Source organism: Phyllobates terribilis, unplaced genomic scaffold (genome assembly GCF_046119375.1).
Source record: "Phyllobates terribilis strain yellow unplaced genomic scaffold, ASM4611937v1 Scaffold_12__6_contigs__length_324123572, whole genome shotgun sequence".
Lineage (NCBI taxonomy): Eukaryota > Metazoa > Chordata > Amphibia > Anura > Dendrobatidae > Phyllobates > Phyllobates terribilis.
In genome coordinates this window covers 216,483,730-216,498,523 of record NW_027362772.1, presented here as the reverse complement: position 1 = coordinate 216,498,523, position 14,794 = coordinate 216,483,730, and the positions used below count along the sequence as shown (strand labels likewise).

Below are 14,794 nucleotides of genomic sequence, written 5' to 3'. Positions count from 1 at the left end.
TGTATATTTATGGCATGTCCACAAAACTTGCCAAAACGGTATGGTAGATGCAGATCCTACTATTTGGACCTACATCTTCTCAGAAATGGGACCAGGCATGGGAGAGGTGGCTAGAATTCTTATTCATTTATATAGAAATGCCCTCCAACTCTCCACTGACAGCAGCGCTCCTTGGGACCCTGTTCTTGAGCAGACTACAGAATGAGTCTGTCTGTCACTCCTAACCACAGGATCTGTAACCTTTTCTCTATTCTGCTGAACAATCTTCTAAGTCTCGGTTCATACATATGCAGCGCTCTACGCTGAGTAGTGCAATGGGGTTTCCATCAGAATCCCTGAAAAGAAGGATTCGAATGGAAGTTTAGACTTCATCTTGTCTCCATCCCTGCAGTGTCCGTCATTTTTAAGATGTGCATTGTGCACAAAAGCACTGTATAAGTTTACTTTTAAATTTATTAGAAGTACAACCTAGAAGACACCTATTGTGTCCCCCCCATTTCCTTGTAGAATGTAAGCTTGCGAGCAGGAACATCACTCCTGATGTAACTGTTTAAACGGTCTTAAATTGTATTGAATTTATTGTCTGTACATGTCCCCGCTTAATTGTAAAGTGGTGCGGAATTTGTTAGCGCTATATAAATAAAAATTATTATTATAAAAAATTATTATAGTTCAGAAGAAGAGAGATAAAGGTCACAGACATTGCATCCAGATGAGCTCACGGACGGATTTGACTAGTAACTAACTCTGCTATGCACTGTGAGACATAGAGGCTGTAGAAGCCATACTGTCCAAATATTTCATGAGACCTCTCTATCAAAAATGCCTTTTTAGCAAAAAATAAATGCAATTAGGTACTAAAAAATGACCCACAAATGTCTGTTCAGAGAGTTAGGAGAAAAACATAGGTATGACCAATAGAAGGGTGTATTGATAAATGTCTAATATAATTTTGAACCTATTTAGATAAAAAAAATAAATAAAAATATTGTCCTGGGGTCTATAATCACTTTAAGTGAATACTTCCTATACCTTATATCAATCAGAATAACAGATAAGTTAGGAAGTAGGAAGCAGAGATGATTGAATCAGTCAAAAATCTAATTTGACAAATTCTTCAGGGTAATTTGATTTGCATTGAAGTTATATGATGAGAATTAAAGGCTAGGTATCATACTTTGGGGTCTCTCCAGAATCCAAAGCATAATAAAAATAAAATGCAAATAAAGAAGTAATACTCGCCTACCCCCTGACATCTCTGCACACTGTGCTGTTACGGCATGTCGTGATAATACGATGGGCATTACCCGACGCCTGGTGAGCATCTCGGGGGGTGCACGCCTCATTAGTGTCGAAAGACCCGGCATACAATAAATCAGGCCCGGCATACAATAAATCAGGCCAAAGAGGATGTGCACGATCGGGATAGGTAAAAAGAAGAGATGTGGAGGACCAGATGATGTATCGCGGGGGTGGCGGGACAGGGAAGCAGTGAGGTGAGTATTATTTTTTTTAACCTTTTATTGGCTAAGCAGATTTAAGCAGTTAACATTACAAAAACAATTCATATTCTGAAGAATATAAATTTTTGGAAAATTCAAGCACTTAAAGAAGCGCTCTCATCAAACTTTTTATGGAGCTGGGCTGCCGGGGACTTTGCAGTGACGGAGAATTGTAGTTCTAATGATGACTCATGCAGGGAAAAGGGACCTCCTGTTTCTACATAGAACCTAGAAGGATTCAGCTCGTCAGTTTTTAATCATGTAGTGTCATAAAACTAATGGAAAAAAGAATTAGCTGGGCAGAAAGGTAAAATGAGCAATTGTAATTAAAAAGTGCTATAAAATAATATGACTGCAATATATTATGATAAAAACATTGATGGGAAGAGGAGGAGTGCTTCTTTAATAAGAAGACATTTTAATTCAGTGAACACAATCAGTGAGAAGCTGGTGACTATAATGTCCTGCAGACAAAATACACAGGAGAAACATGTGGTTTAAAAAAAACAAATATTGCCTGAAAATACAACGCACATTCTGCTCCGAAGAATAACAATGACTTCGTTTTACTTTTCAAACACTGATTAGACTAAACTGTATGTATGGAAGTGTAATAGTTTTATTCTATTTAATCTTCAACTTAATCTCAGAACCTGACACCTCATTGATTGTCGATATTTTAATTCTTTTTCAGCGTCTTGTCATAGTTGCTGTTGCACGTCGTATACTTGTATAGAGTATATCTAACATTCAGTTCTCGCATCCGCAGCCATATCACCCCAATGTCATTACTGATGTTACTACTGACACTGATAGAAACACTGCAGCTGTGTGACAAATCATTTCCATTCCAGTGGCTATGATTGTATGGAGCGGCAGAAGCACTGCCTACAGACGCCACTCATCTCAACTATGCTACAATTTACTACACTTTTCTGTTTCTTCACATCATTTTATGATTATTGGTTTTGATTCTGATTGATAGATTATGAAACAATTCATTTTAAAATTTCCCTATAAAATGTAACAGCATGTACCTGTAATGTTATGTGGCAGCCGTGTACTAAGAGAACAGAAAATTAGAATAATCTTAAAGCGCCACTTTGGTGTATTTTTTTATTTCGGCACTGAAGTGGTATCACTAATGTCTGTTCCCTACGTCTAGTAACATTTTTTCCTGTTGCTGTCTTCTTCTGTTCCCAGCGAACTGTGACCCGAGTTGAGACTAGCCGGATGGTTCCGGTGCTTGCTGGTAGGACCAGAAGTCACTTCTCAATGTAAGTCTGTGAGAGCCAGAACGAAGCCCGAACAAGGCTCTGACAGACTCACAATGACAGCTTGTGCCGCTGACTCTCACCTCTGGCCAGTCAAGAGCTGTGATCACAAGGAGGACCGGAGCGGCGCCATCACCAGGAGAAAACCGCAGCTGGTAAGTATTTTACTACACATGCAGCTCAGTGATGCCAATCTAGTGCAAAAATACATCGGAGTGGTGCTTTAAGTAATAAAAGCTACATACTTGATTATAAACATAAGCTACCAGTAAGCAATATACAAGAAGGGAATACCTGTAATATATTATTTGTCAGAAAGCAGAAAAATTAAAACAATTTATAACAATTAGTCCACTTGTAAAATAAGACATGCAAAATATTACCACATTGGATAATCTAATTATCTGTCTCTCTATCTATATATCTATCTCTCTGTCTCTCTCGCTATCTATCTATCTATTACCTATTTATCTCATATCTATCTCTCTAATTTATCTATCCATCTATCTATCCATATATGTATCATCTATCTATCTATCTATCTATCTAATATCTATCTATTATCTATCTATCTATCTATCTATTACCTATCTATCTCATATCTATCTCTCTAATTTATCTATCTATCCATATATGTATCATCTATCTATCTATCTATCTATCTATCTATCTAATATCTATCTATCATCTATCTATCTATCCATATATCTATCATCTATCTAGCCATCTATCTATCCATCTATCTATCCATCTATCTATTTATCTATCTATCTATCATCTATTATCTATCTATCTATCTGTCTATATATCTACAGTATCTATCTATTTATCTACAGTATCATTCTATCTATCTATCTATCTATCATCTATCTATCTGTCTATCTATCTATCTAATCTATCTCTCTATCTATCATCTATCTCTCTATCATCTATCTCTCTATCATCTATCTCTCTATCTATCTAATCTATCTCATATCTCTCTATCCATCTATATTTATGTCTATCTATCTATCTCATATCTATCTATCTCATATCTATCTATCTATCTATCAATCTATCTATCATCTATCTATCTATCTATCAATCTATCTATCATCTATCTATCTATCTATCTATCTATCAATCTATCTATCATCTATCTATCTATCTATCTCATATCTATCAATCTATCTATCATCTATCTATCTATCTATCTATCTATCTCATATCTATCTATCTATCTATCAATCTATCTATCATCTATCTATCTATCTATCTATCTCATATCTATCTATCTATCTATCTATCATCTATCTATCTATCTATCTCATATCTATCTATCTATCTATCTATCTCATATCTATCTATCTATCTATCAATCTATCTATCTATCTATCTCATATCTATCTATCAATCTATCTATCATCTATCTATCTATCTATCTACCTTCGGTATCATATATTGTTATATAGCATTTTCTCTAGGACCACTTCTTTATTCCTAGCAACCCCTATGTATATACAATATTGTAGGTGTCATACAATGATATAGAACTACTGGAATGAGTTTTATTGCACATTTTGATTGTCTTTTGTCACATTGTGATACGTTTGGAGAGCATGCCCTCCTCTCTGCACTATATAAATGTGACACTCAATAAAACACTACTAAACTCTACATTATGTGCTGACAAACCAGTACTTTTCACACCCTTTTCCTCCCCGGAGTTGGGCTCTTACCATTCTGCAGATGACCACCGGCGTTTTGCTGCTCCTCTGTGGAATCTGGTTCACGGCTCATGTTAATACCTGAGAAAAGTCCAGGAAAAGAAGTCAATTTTAATAAATGTTTATGGTATCTCTCTAAACAAATCATCGCATTACAATAAAATTCATTGGACTTTCAAATTCCGGTGTACACAACAAGGTATTATCATATTCATCAGGTGGGGAGTGGCAGAACCTCATCAGTCCTGTACATTTGTCCAAGTGTGGTCACCTATCTGCAGAAACCATTGCCCAAATCAATGACAATCGGCGCAGATGTGAACGATAACATTCAAAAATGTGCAAAACATGTCAGTATGTTCTCCCATAGAAGATCTGACATGTTCCCTACTGGACAGATCATTTATGTGAGATCTGCATGGGTGACGTCCCTTAAAGGAGACCCCTAAGAGCAGCCCTCTCTCCAGCACTCTGCGGCTCTCCTCACCTGGATTCAGCCTGTACCACCTCTCAGATTTACTATGTCGGCCCCTCCAGATGAGATCTATGGCCGCTCCTGCAGTCTGCACTATGTCTCTCCTCCAGGTGATGCACAAGTCAGTTGGAGAAGAGGAATATTTTATACAAATTACACTGACCCCCCTCCTCCCTTTTCAGGTTTTTAACCCTTAGTACTCATGTAAACCAAACAGATAAAGGAGATCATTTGCATATGCCACAGGCAGCCAGTCACATCGCAGCTGTCAGGCAGAATTTGCATAAGATAACAATGTGCTGGTCTCAGGGCATTTAAACTTTTCTGAAGTTAAAAAAAAAAAAGAAGTCTAATGAAAAGCCATAAAATTAGAAACAAATCCGTACAGGAACAATCAGTATGAACTGACAAGTGCTGTCTAATTTATTATTATATCTAATTTATTATTACATAGAGAATAATTAGGTTTAATTATGGAAAAGCTATAATAACTGTAAAAATGACAAAATTACAAACTTTTCATATCACAACAATATAACAACTGGCAATAAGTATAACAAGACAAAAGGAGCAATTTTAGGGAGAAAATGCAGTAATTCGAGGATGAATGAAACAGCAATAGCTAGAAGTGTATGGGGCCATAATATTAGGAGCAAAAGTCAAATCAACAATCAACACAAACTGGCTAATACTGTCGTACTGTGCAAAAGTTTTAGGCAGGTGAGGAAAAATTGCTGCAATGTAAGAATGCTTTAAAAAATAAAAAAGAACTATCAATAGTTTATTATTAATAAAAATCCAAAGTGAATGAATAAAAGAGAAATCTAAGGGCTAATGCTGTGGATCTCGGCCAATCACAAGTCTCCCGCCAGGAACATGGCGGCTTCATATATTTCTATGAGGCTGTGACGCTCCGATCAGGAGAGCCGTGGCCGGTCTGTGCATTACGGTCCGCAATCCCACTGAGATCCACGGACGGAACGCTAAATCAAATCAATGATTGGTGAGACCACCCTTTGTCTTCAAAGCAGCTTCTTATATGAACACTTACTACCAGAATATATACAAATTCTAAATAATATGAAACTGATTCATTTTACTTGCTTATATAGCGACATTAATTTAGAGACATCATCGCTGTCCCCATTGAGGCTTATAATCAAGATTCCCCATCAGTATACCTTTGGAGTGTGGGAGGAAACCCAGAGAACCCGGAGGAAACCCACGCAAACACGGGGAGAACATACAAACTCCTTGCAGATGTTGTCCTTGCTGGAATCTAACTTATTATATGATTTTGTATATACACAATAATTTTACATTTAGATTTTTGCAATAAATGTAAATACAGCTATATTTCTAAAAATTCAGAATCGTAATAATATAATTGCATTGGATAGCAATAACTAGAATTAACTAGCAATTTAGTGAAGATTAGACACTTATAGCTAAAACACCGCCCTGTAGTAATTCTGGGATATACTGAGCAGTGATAGCTCGTATACCGCACCTCTGGATGACTATGATTTCATAGAACAGCATCTAATAATAATTATAAGAACAATAATAGAGTATTTTTCTCACTGATCCCTATGGTCTTGTATTGATGAACCAGACAACAACATTTCTGACATAAAAAGTAGCACATTTTTGTTTCAAAATTCGTTTTATTAGGGGATTTTTACAGTATAGGGGATAAGGGTTCAGTAAAGGAATGAAGGAAAAGGAAAGGCAACCAAACAATGGGGTGAGGAGGAAGAGGAGAGAAGAGGGAAAAATGGGAAAAGAAATGAAGATCATCTTAGCATAATTTCACCAAAAAAGTAGCACATTTTTATGCACATAATTTTTGTACACATAATTTTTGCACAAAAGGATGCAACTTTTTTATGGAGTTTAGTTAAAGTTACCTGGCTTTTTCTAATTTGACAGATTTATGGCAGTAGCGTGCTCGGGTGTTATGTTTTAGTCAAACCCATGCTAATGATTTGCGACTGTTTGACAGCTTTAATACATGTGAGGAATGCCTAAGAAACCCTGAACCCTGCCCTGAACCCAATCGAGATGGTTTGGGGTGAGCTGGACCGCAGAGTGAAGGCAAAAGGGCCAACAAGTGTTAAGCATCTCTGGGAGCTCCTTCAAGATTGTTGGAAGACCATTTCCGGTGACTACCTCTTGAAGCTCATCAAGAGAAAGAAGGGGGCTGGAAGCAAGTGTAACTAGATGGAAGCCCCACATGACCGGGATGGGCCAGGAGGGTGTAATTTTAAATCCCAATATCGGGATTGGTTATAAGCCTGGAGGGGCGGGCATTGAGAAAGGGGGGGGGGGGAGGTATAATAGGGAAAAGTGCGGGAAAACGGTCAGTCCAGGAAGGAAGTCAGTGGGGAAAGTTGCTGAACTCAAAAAAAAAAAACCTGCCACTTTCCCATTGTTGGGTACACTTACCAGGACTATGGAAACCGTTGATTCCCTGATCGCCAGACTGAGGTAGGCTGCCAAAACCAGGCATGGAGGGTGGCTGGAGTCCCAGCTGTCGGGATTGCTGGGGAACGCCGGGGCGGAAGAACCTCCGTCGGGATCTGGAAGAAGCGGCAGGAGGACGCGGCCCCCCCGAGAGGCTTTCCCTGGAGATGGTGAGCATGGGCAGCAGGCGCAGGCTGCGGAGCCCCTCAGGGGACCCTGCGTCCGGTGAGTGCACCGCCGGAACCCCCCGCCAGCGCGCCCGCCGCGGCAGGAATCCGCCCAGCCGTCCTGCAGGCTCCTCCAGCATCGGGTCGCGGTCCGCGACTGAAGTGCCCCGCTCATCTGTAGTGCGGCCTGCTCCAGCGGCGCGCCGCAATACCAGAGCCCGGGCCGCGCCCGAAGCAAGGCCCGCGCTGCAAAAGCGTCACCTTCCGGTGGGCGGGGCCTTACCGGAAGTACGTCAAACGTCACTTCCGGAACCGGCGTCACGTGACAGGGGCGCTCAGGAAGTGAGCGGCGGGCGCTTGGACACGCCCCCCGCTGCAGGAGTTGGCGTCGCTGCATGGCGCCGCTTACCCACCAGGAATCGGAGCCCCAGAGCGGATGAAGGGACCAGAGGGGCCACCAGCACAGCAGGCACACCTGGCCATGTACCAGTCGGGGTGCCTGCCAGTAACATCAGCAAAGGGAGACAGCAGCCCAGGTGCATGGGCAGGCAGCAGCAATTCGGGGACCTGCTGCCTGGCTCAAGTCAGCAAATCCATGGCAGTGGAGCGGCAGGCAGCAGCACAGGGCTGCCTGGCAGTCACCCACGGGCCACCACGTATCGGGCTAGGGAGTCCGGGTCTGGAAGTCGAGGAGTGCCACGGATGGCGGGGAGGACTGGAGCCGGGACTGTCGGGAGACGTTCGGCGGGGACATCGGCACGTGCTCAGGTCCCCCCTGGTGACGAGGAGGCCAGGGGCGCGGGCCTTGAGCAGAAGCAGGAGTCTGGCGGATAGGAGTGTGGCGAGGGTCAAGGCGAATCCAGGATTCATCAGGACTCGGGACGTTCGGCTGGCGGGGACTCAGCACCTGCGCAGCTTGGTGAGTATGCGTCCATGTATTGTTTGTTGCCCGCTGGGTCATTAGTGGATGGGGGAGGTGATAGGCAGTCGTACTAGGGGAGGTCGTGGGTCAGACGTAGTGGGTCTTAGCGATATTTTGTTTAGCATGTTGCAAATTTTGGCTAGAATAGACGGTGGTGGAGTTAATCAAGGAGGGTTGTTACCTGCGGCGGCGTGGGTACCTAGTCAACCGGTGTTGTGGCAGGGGCGGAGTGAGTCGGCCAGGTCGGCGGTGAATGCAACCGGGACACCTTCTGGGGTATCGGTTTGTGTACAGACGGAGAAGGACAAAGCGGATACCGTAAAACTGGATGATAGAGCGAAAGGGGAGGTATATGTGTGCTTTGAGGGGCCATTGGGGGCACACTTAAAAAAAGAGGTAAAGGAAAAAATTTGGCGGGATGACTATGTTGACATTTTTTCCCTTCTTCCGCTGGAAAAGTTTAACCTGGATAAGGGAGAAAAGGACCATAGTAAAAAAGAGGAAGAAGAGAAGCGTAGGTGGAGGTTGATTCCGCAGACGTTTGTTAATTGGTTACAGGCTTTTGCAATATTGGCTAGCGTTATTGGGGAAAAAGCTCCGGATAATTGCTCAGGTTTATTTTGCTACCTTGATGCTACTGGGGAGGCTCATCGTACTTACGGGGGTCAGGCGTGGTTACGATGATGAGCAATTTCGGCAGAGAAAAGCAGTCTGCCCGGAGATCAGATGGGATCAAAAGGACATTGGGTTGTGGCTGAAGGTTATGGCCCCAGTGAGGTACGGGCCGTCCTTTCACGGGAGCAGCAGTAGTGGGAACCAATCAGCAGGACACGGGGGAAGTAGTCAGGGGGCACACAGCACTAAAAAGGAGGCGGGAACTTGCTGGCAATTTAATGATGGCCAATGCAAGTATGGGACCTCCTGTAGATTAAAACATGTGTGCTCCCATTGTAATGGGTTCACGAGATGGCCCCCTTTCTAAGTAGGTATCCGGATCAGTTGAAGGCTAAGGTCATTGCAGATGCTTTTTTGGAAGGGTTTAGAATCCCTCCTCCTGATCATGAGGTCCCCTTTTCGGTTAAAAATTTGACGTCGGCTTCCCTTCATCTGGAAGTGGTTAGTGGGAAGTTGGCTAAGGAGGTGGAATTGGGCAGGATGGCTGGACCGTTTAAGGAATTGCCTAGTAGCAAGGTGATTGTTTCGACGTTGGGGTTGTGCCCAAGAAAGAGCTGAATAAGTTTAGTTTAATTCAGCATTTGTCGTACCCGAAGGGGCTTTCGGTTAATGATGGCATTGCGCAGGAATTATGTTCGGTTGAATATACATCATTCGATGCGGCGGTGCATTGGGTACGGAATTACGGGCCAGGCTCATTGCTAGCTAAGACTGATATCGAGTCGGCCTTTAGGTTGTTGCCAGTTCACCCGGATAGCATCCCGTTGTTAGGTTGTTTTTGGGAAGGGGAGTACTATGTGGATAGGTGTTTACCAATGGGTTGTTCTATTTCATGTTCTTTGTTTGAAATGTTTAGTACCTTTTTGGAATGGGTAGTGAAGGACCTGGCTTCTGTTAAGTCGGTTATTCATTATTTGGATGACTTCTTGTTTATAAGCCCCCCGCAATCGTTGTTGTGTAGGAATTTGTTAGGTACTATGGTGTGGGTAGCGGAGCATTTTGGCGTACCGTTAGCAGAAGAAAAAACGGAAGGACCTTGCACCATCTTAAGTTTCTTAGGCATTGTAATCGATACCGAAAGGATGGAGTGTCGGTTATCTGATGATAAATTGAGTTTGCTTAAGCAGGAGGTCGACAGGATCGGGAAGTTGCGCAAGGTGACCCTGAGGGAGCTACAATCGCTGTTAGGGCGTTTGAATTTTGCGTACAGGATTATGCCAATGGGCAGAATATTTTGTCGCAGGTTGTCAGGAGCGACAGCAGGAGTGCGTGCGCCGCATCATTTCATTTGCCTAAATAAGGACCACAAGGAGGATCTGAAAGTTTGGAAATTGTTTTTGGAAAGTTATAACGGCAGGTCGTTAATCCAGCAGGAGTTTTTGAACAGTTTTGATTGTGAGATATTTACGGATGCTGCAGGAGGTGCCGGCTACGGGGCCTACTGGAAGGGGCGGTGGAGCGTTGGCGAGTGGCCGAATATGTGGAAAGAGAGGGGTCTTACGAGGAACTTGGCGTTTTTGGAATTGTTTCCTATTGTTGTTGCGGTTACTATTTGGGGAGAGTGTTTTGCCAACAGGAGAATTCGGTTTCATTGCGACAACATGGGAGTGGTGTCTGTCATCAACAGTTTGTCGGCCTCGTCTCCGCCTGTGATTAGGCTACTGAGGGAACTAGTACTTTGTTGTCTTAAGTTGAACGCTTGGATTACAGCAGTCCATGTTCCAGGTGTACAAAATTCCATAGCAGATGCCTTGTCTCGTTTTCAGTGGGATCGTTTTCGGACGCTAGCACCAGAGGCAGAGGACGTGGGACAGGAATGCCCTTCGCGTTTGTGGCGGCTGGTTATGGAGGAGCGGGACGGTTAATACGGGAGTCCATCACAAGGCAGACCTGGGAATCATACGAGGCAGCGTGGCGAGTATGGCAAAGTTGGATTCTGCAGTGGGGTGTGATGGAGAGTGATGGAGATAGAGAGATGGCGGTGTTGTTTCTCGTGGGAAGGGCAGTTGAGAGAGGATGGTCGGTCTCAAAAGTTGGCAAGTTTGTTGCAGGTTTAGCGTTTAGTTTTAAATTGCAGGGGATGAAGGATGGTACGAAGTCCTTTTGAGTGAAGCAAGCTCTCAAGGGCTTTAGGAGAGGAAGTAAAGTGTTGGATAAACGAAGGCCGGTAACCTTTAGTATTTTGGAACGTTTGGGTTTTGTATTGGTTAAGATTTGTTGTTCAGTTTTTGAAGCCACACTGTTTAAGCTGGCTTTTTCATTGGCGTTTTTTTGGCGCGCTAAGATGAGGTGAATTGGTGGCACCAAGTAGGAATAAGGTTGGGGGTTTGTTTGCTGAGGATGTGAGCGGTCGAGATGGGGGCATTGAATTTTGGATTAGGCGGGGGAAGACGGATCAAATGGGCAGAGGTAAACGAGTAATATTGGGTGAGGTTATTGGATCTTTTCTTTGTCCTAGGAGATGTTTATTGGCTTACTGGCAGGTTTGGTCAGGGCGGAAGGGCCCATTATTGTGCCATGAAAATGGAGAATTTTTGTCACGTTTTCAATTCATAAAATTTAAAAAAGGGATTGCTGAGCTGGGCCTTAGCCCTGAGGTATACGGGTCACATTCATTCAGAATTGGTGCGGCATCAGAAGCTGATGGTTTGGGATTAGGCAAGGATGTGATAAAACGCATTGGGAGGTGGAGTTCTGATCGTTACCTGTCTTATGTAAGGCATTAGGTATGGGTCTTATGTAATTTATCTTTTGAGATTTGAATACCTTTTGGTTGTCTTGTTGCAGGTGGCGTCCCGTTGCTAGTTTGGATTCTAGGACACTCTTTCGTCCATTGGGGGGCGCTGAGGGCGGACGTGAGGCCGGACGGTAGGCAATTGGGTTTTAGCAGAGAGCAAGCGGTGGTTCGGTGGCTGGGTTTTCGAGGGATGGTTTGGAGAAGGGTGCTGCCAGAACTCCATAAAGCAGCTTGTTTGGATCGGGCGCCGGATATTTTGGTGGTGCATATGGGGAGGAATGATTTGGGGTCTCGACCGGTTAGGGAATTGATGAGGGACATTCAAATTGATCTGTTAAGGTTATGGACATCCTTTCCTGAGGTGTTGACAGTGTGGTCTGACATTGTGCCAAGGAAAAAATAGAGGGAGGCCAGATCATTGAAGGGAATTAATAGGGCACGTGTAAAGTTGAACAGAGCTATATCAGCTTTTGTTACCAGGAACGGGGGAGTAAGCGTGCGACATCTTGATCTGGAAGCGGGAGTTGGAGACTTTTGGGCAAAGGACGGCGTACATTTGAATGATATTGGCATTGATTTATGGGCATTGGCCATACAGGAGGGGATAGAAAGGGCTTTTGCGGTGTTGGGGCACTCACGAGCCTGAGGTGGGCAGGGCTGTTCGTTGGTGGCGGGGGGTGGGGTTCTTGGAGTTGGCACAGAAGTGTCGGTGGAAAGAATATTGGATAATCACAGGCAGTGCCTTGATTAAGCGGGGTGATCTGGCATTCGGTTTTGGGATCTGGACGGGGTTTTACCCTGGGAGCTTTTGGTGCCCTTGAGCTGGTGATGGACGGCTGAGGGTAATATGGTGGTTCGAGTTCGGTTTAATTTATGCCAGATCTAATTTTAACTCCAAGAACCCTCCCTTCTTATTTATTTTATAACATTGTTAATATGTTAATGTTGTTTGTTAATAAAATGGCCGCTGTGGCCAAATTTATCCAAAAGAAATACAGGTGCAGTGTTTTTATTTGGTGGGGGAAAGGTGAGTGCTGGAAGATGGGGGGCATGTTGTAGTATGGAACCCGGGTTGGCAGTACACGGTCAAGAAGGGGGCAGGAAGCAAGTGTAACTAGATGGAAGCCCCACATGACCGGGATGGGCCAGGAGGGTGTAATTTTAAATCCCAATATCGGGATTGGTTATAAGCCTGGAGGGGCGGGCATTGGGAAAGGGGGGGGAGTTATTATAGGGAAAAGTGTGGGAAAATGGTCAGTCCAGGAAGGAAGTCAGTGGGGAAAGTTCCCACCCACCCACCCCTTCTTTCTGTTGGTATCCTGTGAAATTAATGGTGAAAGGGTGGTTTTTACTGAGGAGGAGATAAAGGAGTTATTGTTATTATGTATTATAATGGGTTATATTCAAAAGGATATGTAAAGTTTTTATGTGGGTTTGTCACAGTGACTTGGCGGGGGGGGGTTCTTGGAGTTGGCACAGAAGTGTTGGTGGAAAGAATATTGGATAATCACAGGCAATGCCTTGATTAAGTGGGCTGATCTGGCATTTGGTTTTGGGCTCTGGACGGGGTTTTACCCTGGGAGCTTTTGGTGCCCTTGAGCTGGTGATGGACGGCTGAGGGTAATATGGTGGTTCGAGTTCGGTTTAATTTATACCAGATCTAATTTGAACTCCAAGAACCCTCCCGTCTTATTTATTTTATAACACTGTTAATATGTTAATGTTGTTTGTTAATAAAATGGTCGCTGTGGCCAAATTTATCCAAAAGAAATACAGGTGCAGTGTTTTTATTTGGTGGGGGAAAGGTGAGTGCTGGAAGATGGGGGGGCATGTTGTACTATGGAACCCGGGTTGGCAGTACACGGTCATGCCAAGAGTGTGCAAAACAGTCATCAAAGAAAAAGGTGGCTACTTTGAAGAATCTAGAATATAAGACATATTTTTAGCTGTTTCACACTTTTTTGTTAAGTATATAATTCCACATGTGTTAATTCATAGTTTTGATGCCTTCAGTGTGAATGTACAATTTTCAAAGTCATGAAAATACAGAAAAATCTTTAAATGAGGTGTGTCCAAACTTTTGGTCTGTACTGTATATGTCTGTATATGTTTGTGTGTGTGCGTGACTGCGTGCGGCCTCCTGCTGAGTATAGATGGCGCCGTGCGCCCTCCTGCTGTCTCCGGGGGGGGGGCGCTGTGCGGCCTCCCTCTGTGTATAGATGGCGCCGTGCGGCCTCCCGCTGTGTATAGATGGCACCGTGTGGCCTCCTGCTGTGTATAGAAGGTGCCGTGTAGCCTCCCGCTGTGTATAGATGGCACCGTGCGGCCTCTCACTGTGTATAGATGGTGCCGTGTAGCCTCCCGCTGTGTATAGATGGCACCGTGCAGCCCCCTGCTGTGTATAGATGAAGCCGTGCGGCCCCCTGCTATGTATAGATGGCGCCGTGCGGCCTCCCACTGTGTATAGATGGCGACATGCGGCCTCCTGCTGTGTATAGATGGCGCAGTGCGGCCCCCTGCTGTGTATAGATGGCACCGTGCGGCCTCCAGCTGTGTATAGATGGCTTTGTGCGGCCTCCCGCTGTGTATAGATGGCGACGTGTGGCCTTCTGCTGTGTATAGATGGCACCGTGCGGCCTCCCGCTGTGTATAGATGGCTACGTGCGGCCTCCTGCTGTGTACAGATGGCGCAGTGCGGCCTCCTGCTGTGTATAGATGGCTATGTGCGGCCTCCTGCTGTGTATAGATGGCTATGTGCGGCCTCCTGCTGTGTATAGATGGCGCCGTGCGGCCTCCTGCTATGTATAGATGGCTACGTGCGGCCTCCTGCTGTGTATAGATGGCTACGTGCGGCCTCCTGCTGTGTATAG

The 14,794-nt window shown here is 44.2% G+C and overlaps 1 protein-coding gene across 3 annotated transcripts in view; it reads right to left on the bottom strand.

Moving 5' to 3' along the window:
- POU2F3 (POU class 2 homeobox 3) overlaps positions 1–14,794 on the bottom strand; it is a 129,000-nt gene that overhangs the window by 83,869 nt on the left and 30,337 nt on the right. The window contains exons 1-2 of one of the 3 annotated variants that reach the window (XM_073657848.1): positions 4,970–5,086; positions 4,495–4,563 (exon numbers count right to left, since the gene is read on the bottom strand). In XM_073657848.1, coding sequence (XP_073513949.1) covers positions 4,495–4,555 — 61 coding nt within the window. In that variant the 5' untranslated portion in view covers positions 4,556–4,563; positions 4,970–5,086. Of the gene's footprint in view, positions 1–4,494; positions 4,564–4,969; positions 5,087–14,794 lie in introns of those variants that run through there. The other 2 variants (XM_073657847.1, XM_073657849.1) reach the window with 2 other exon arrangements.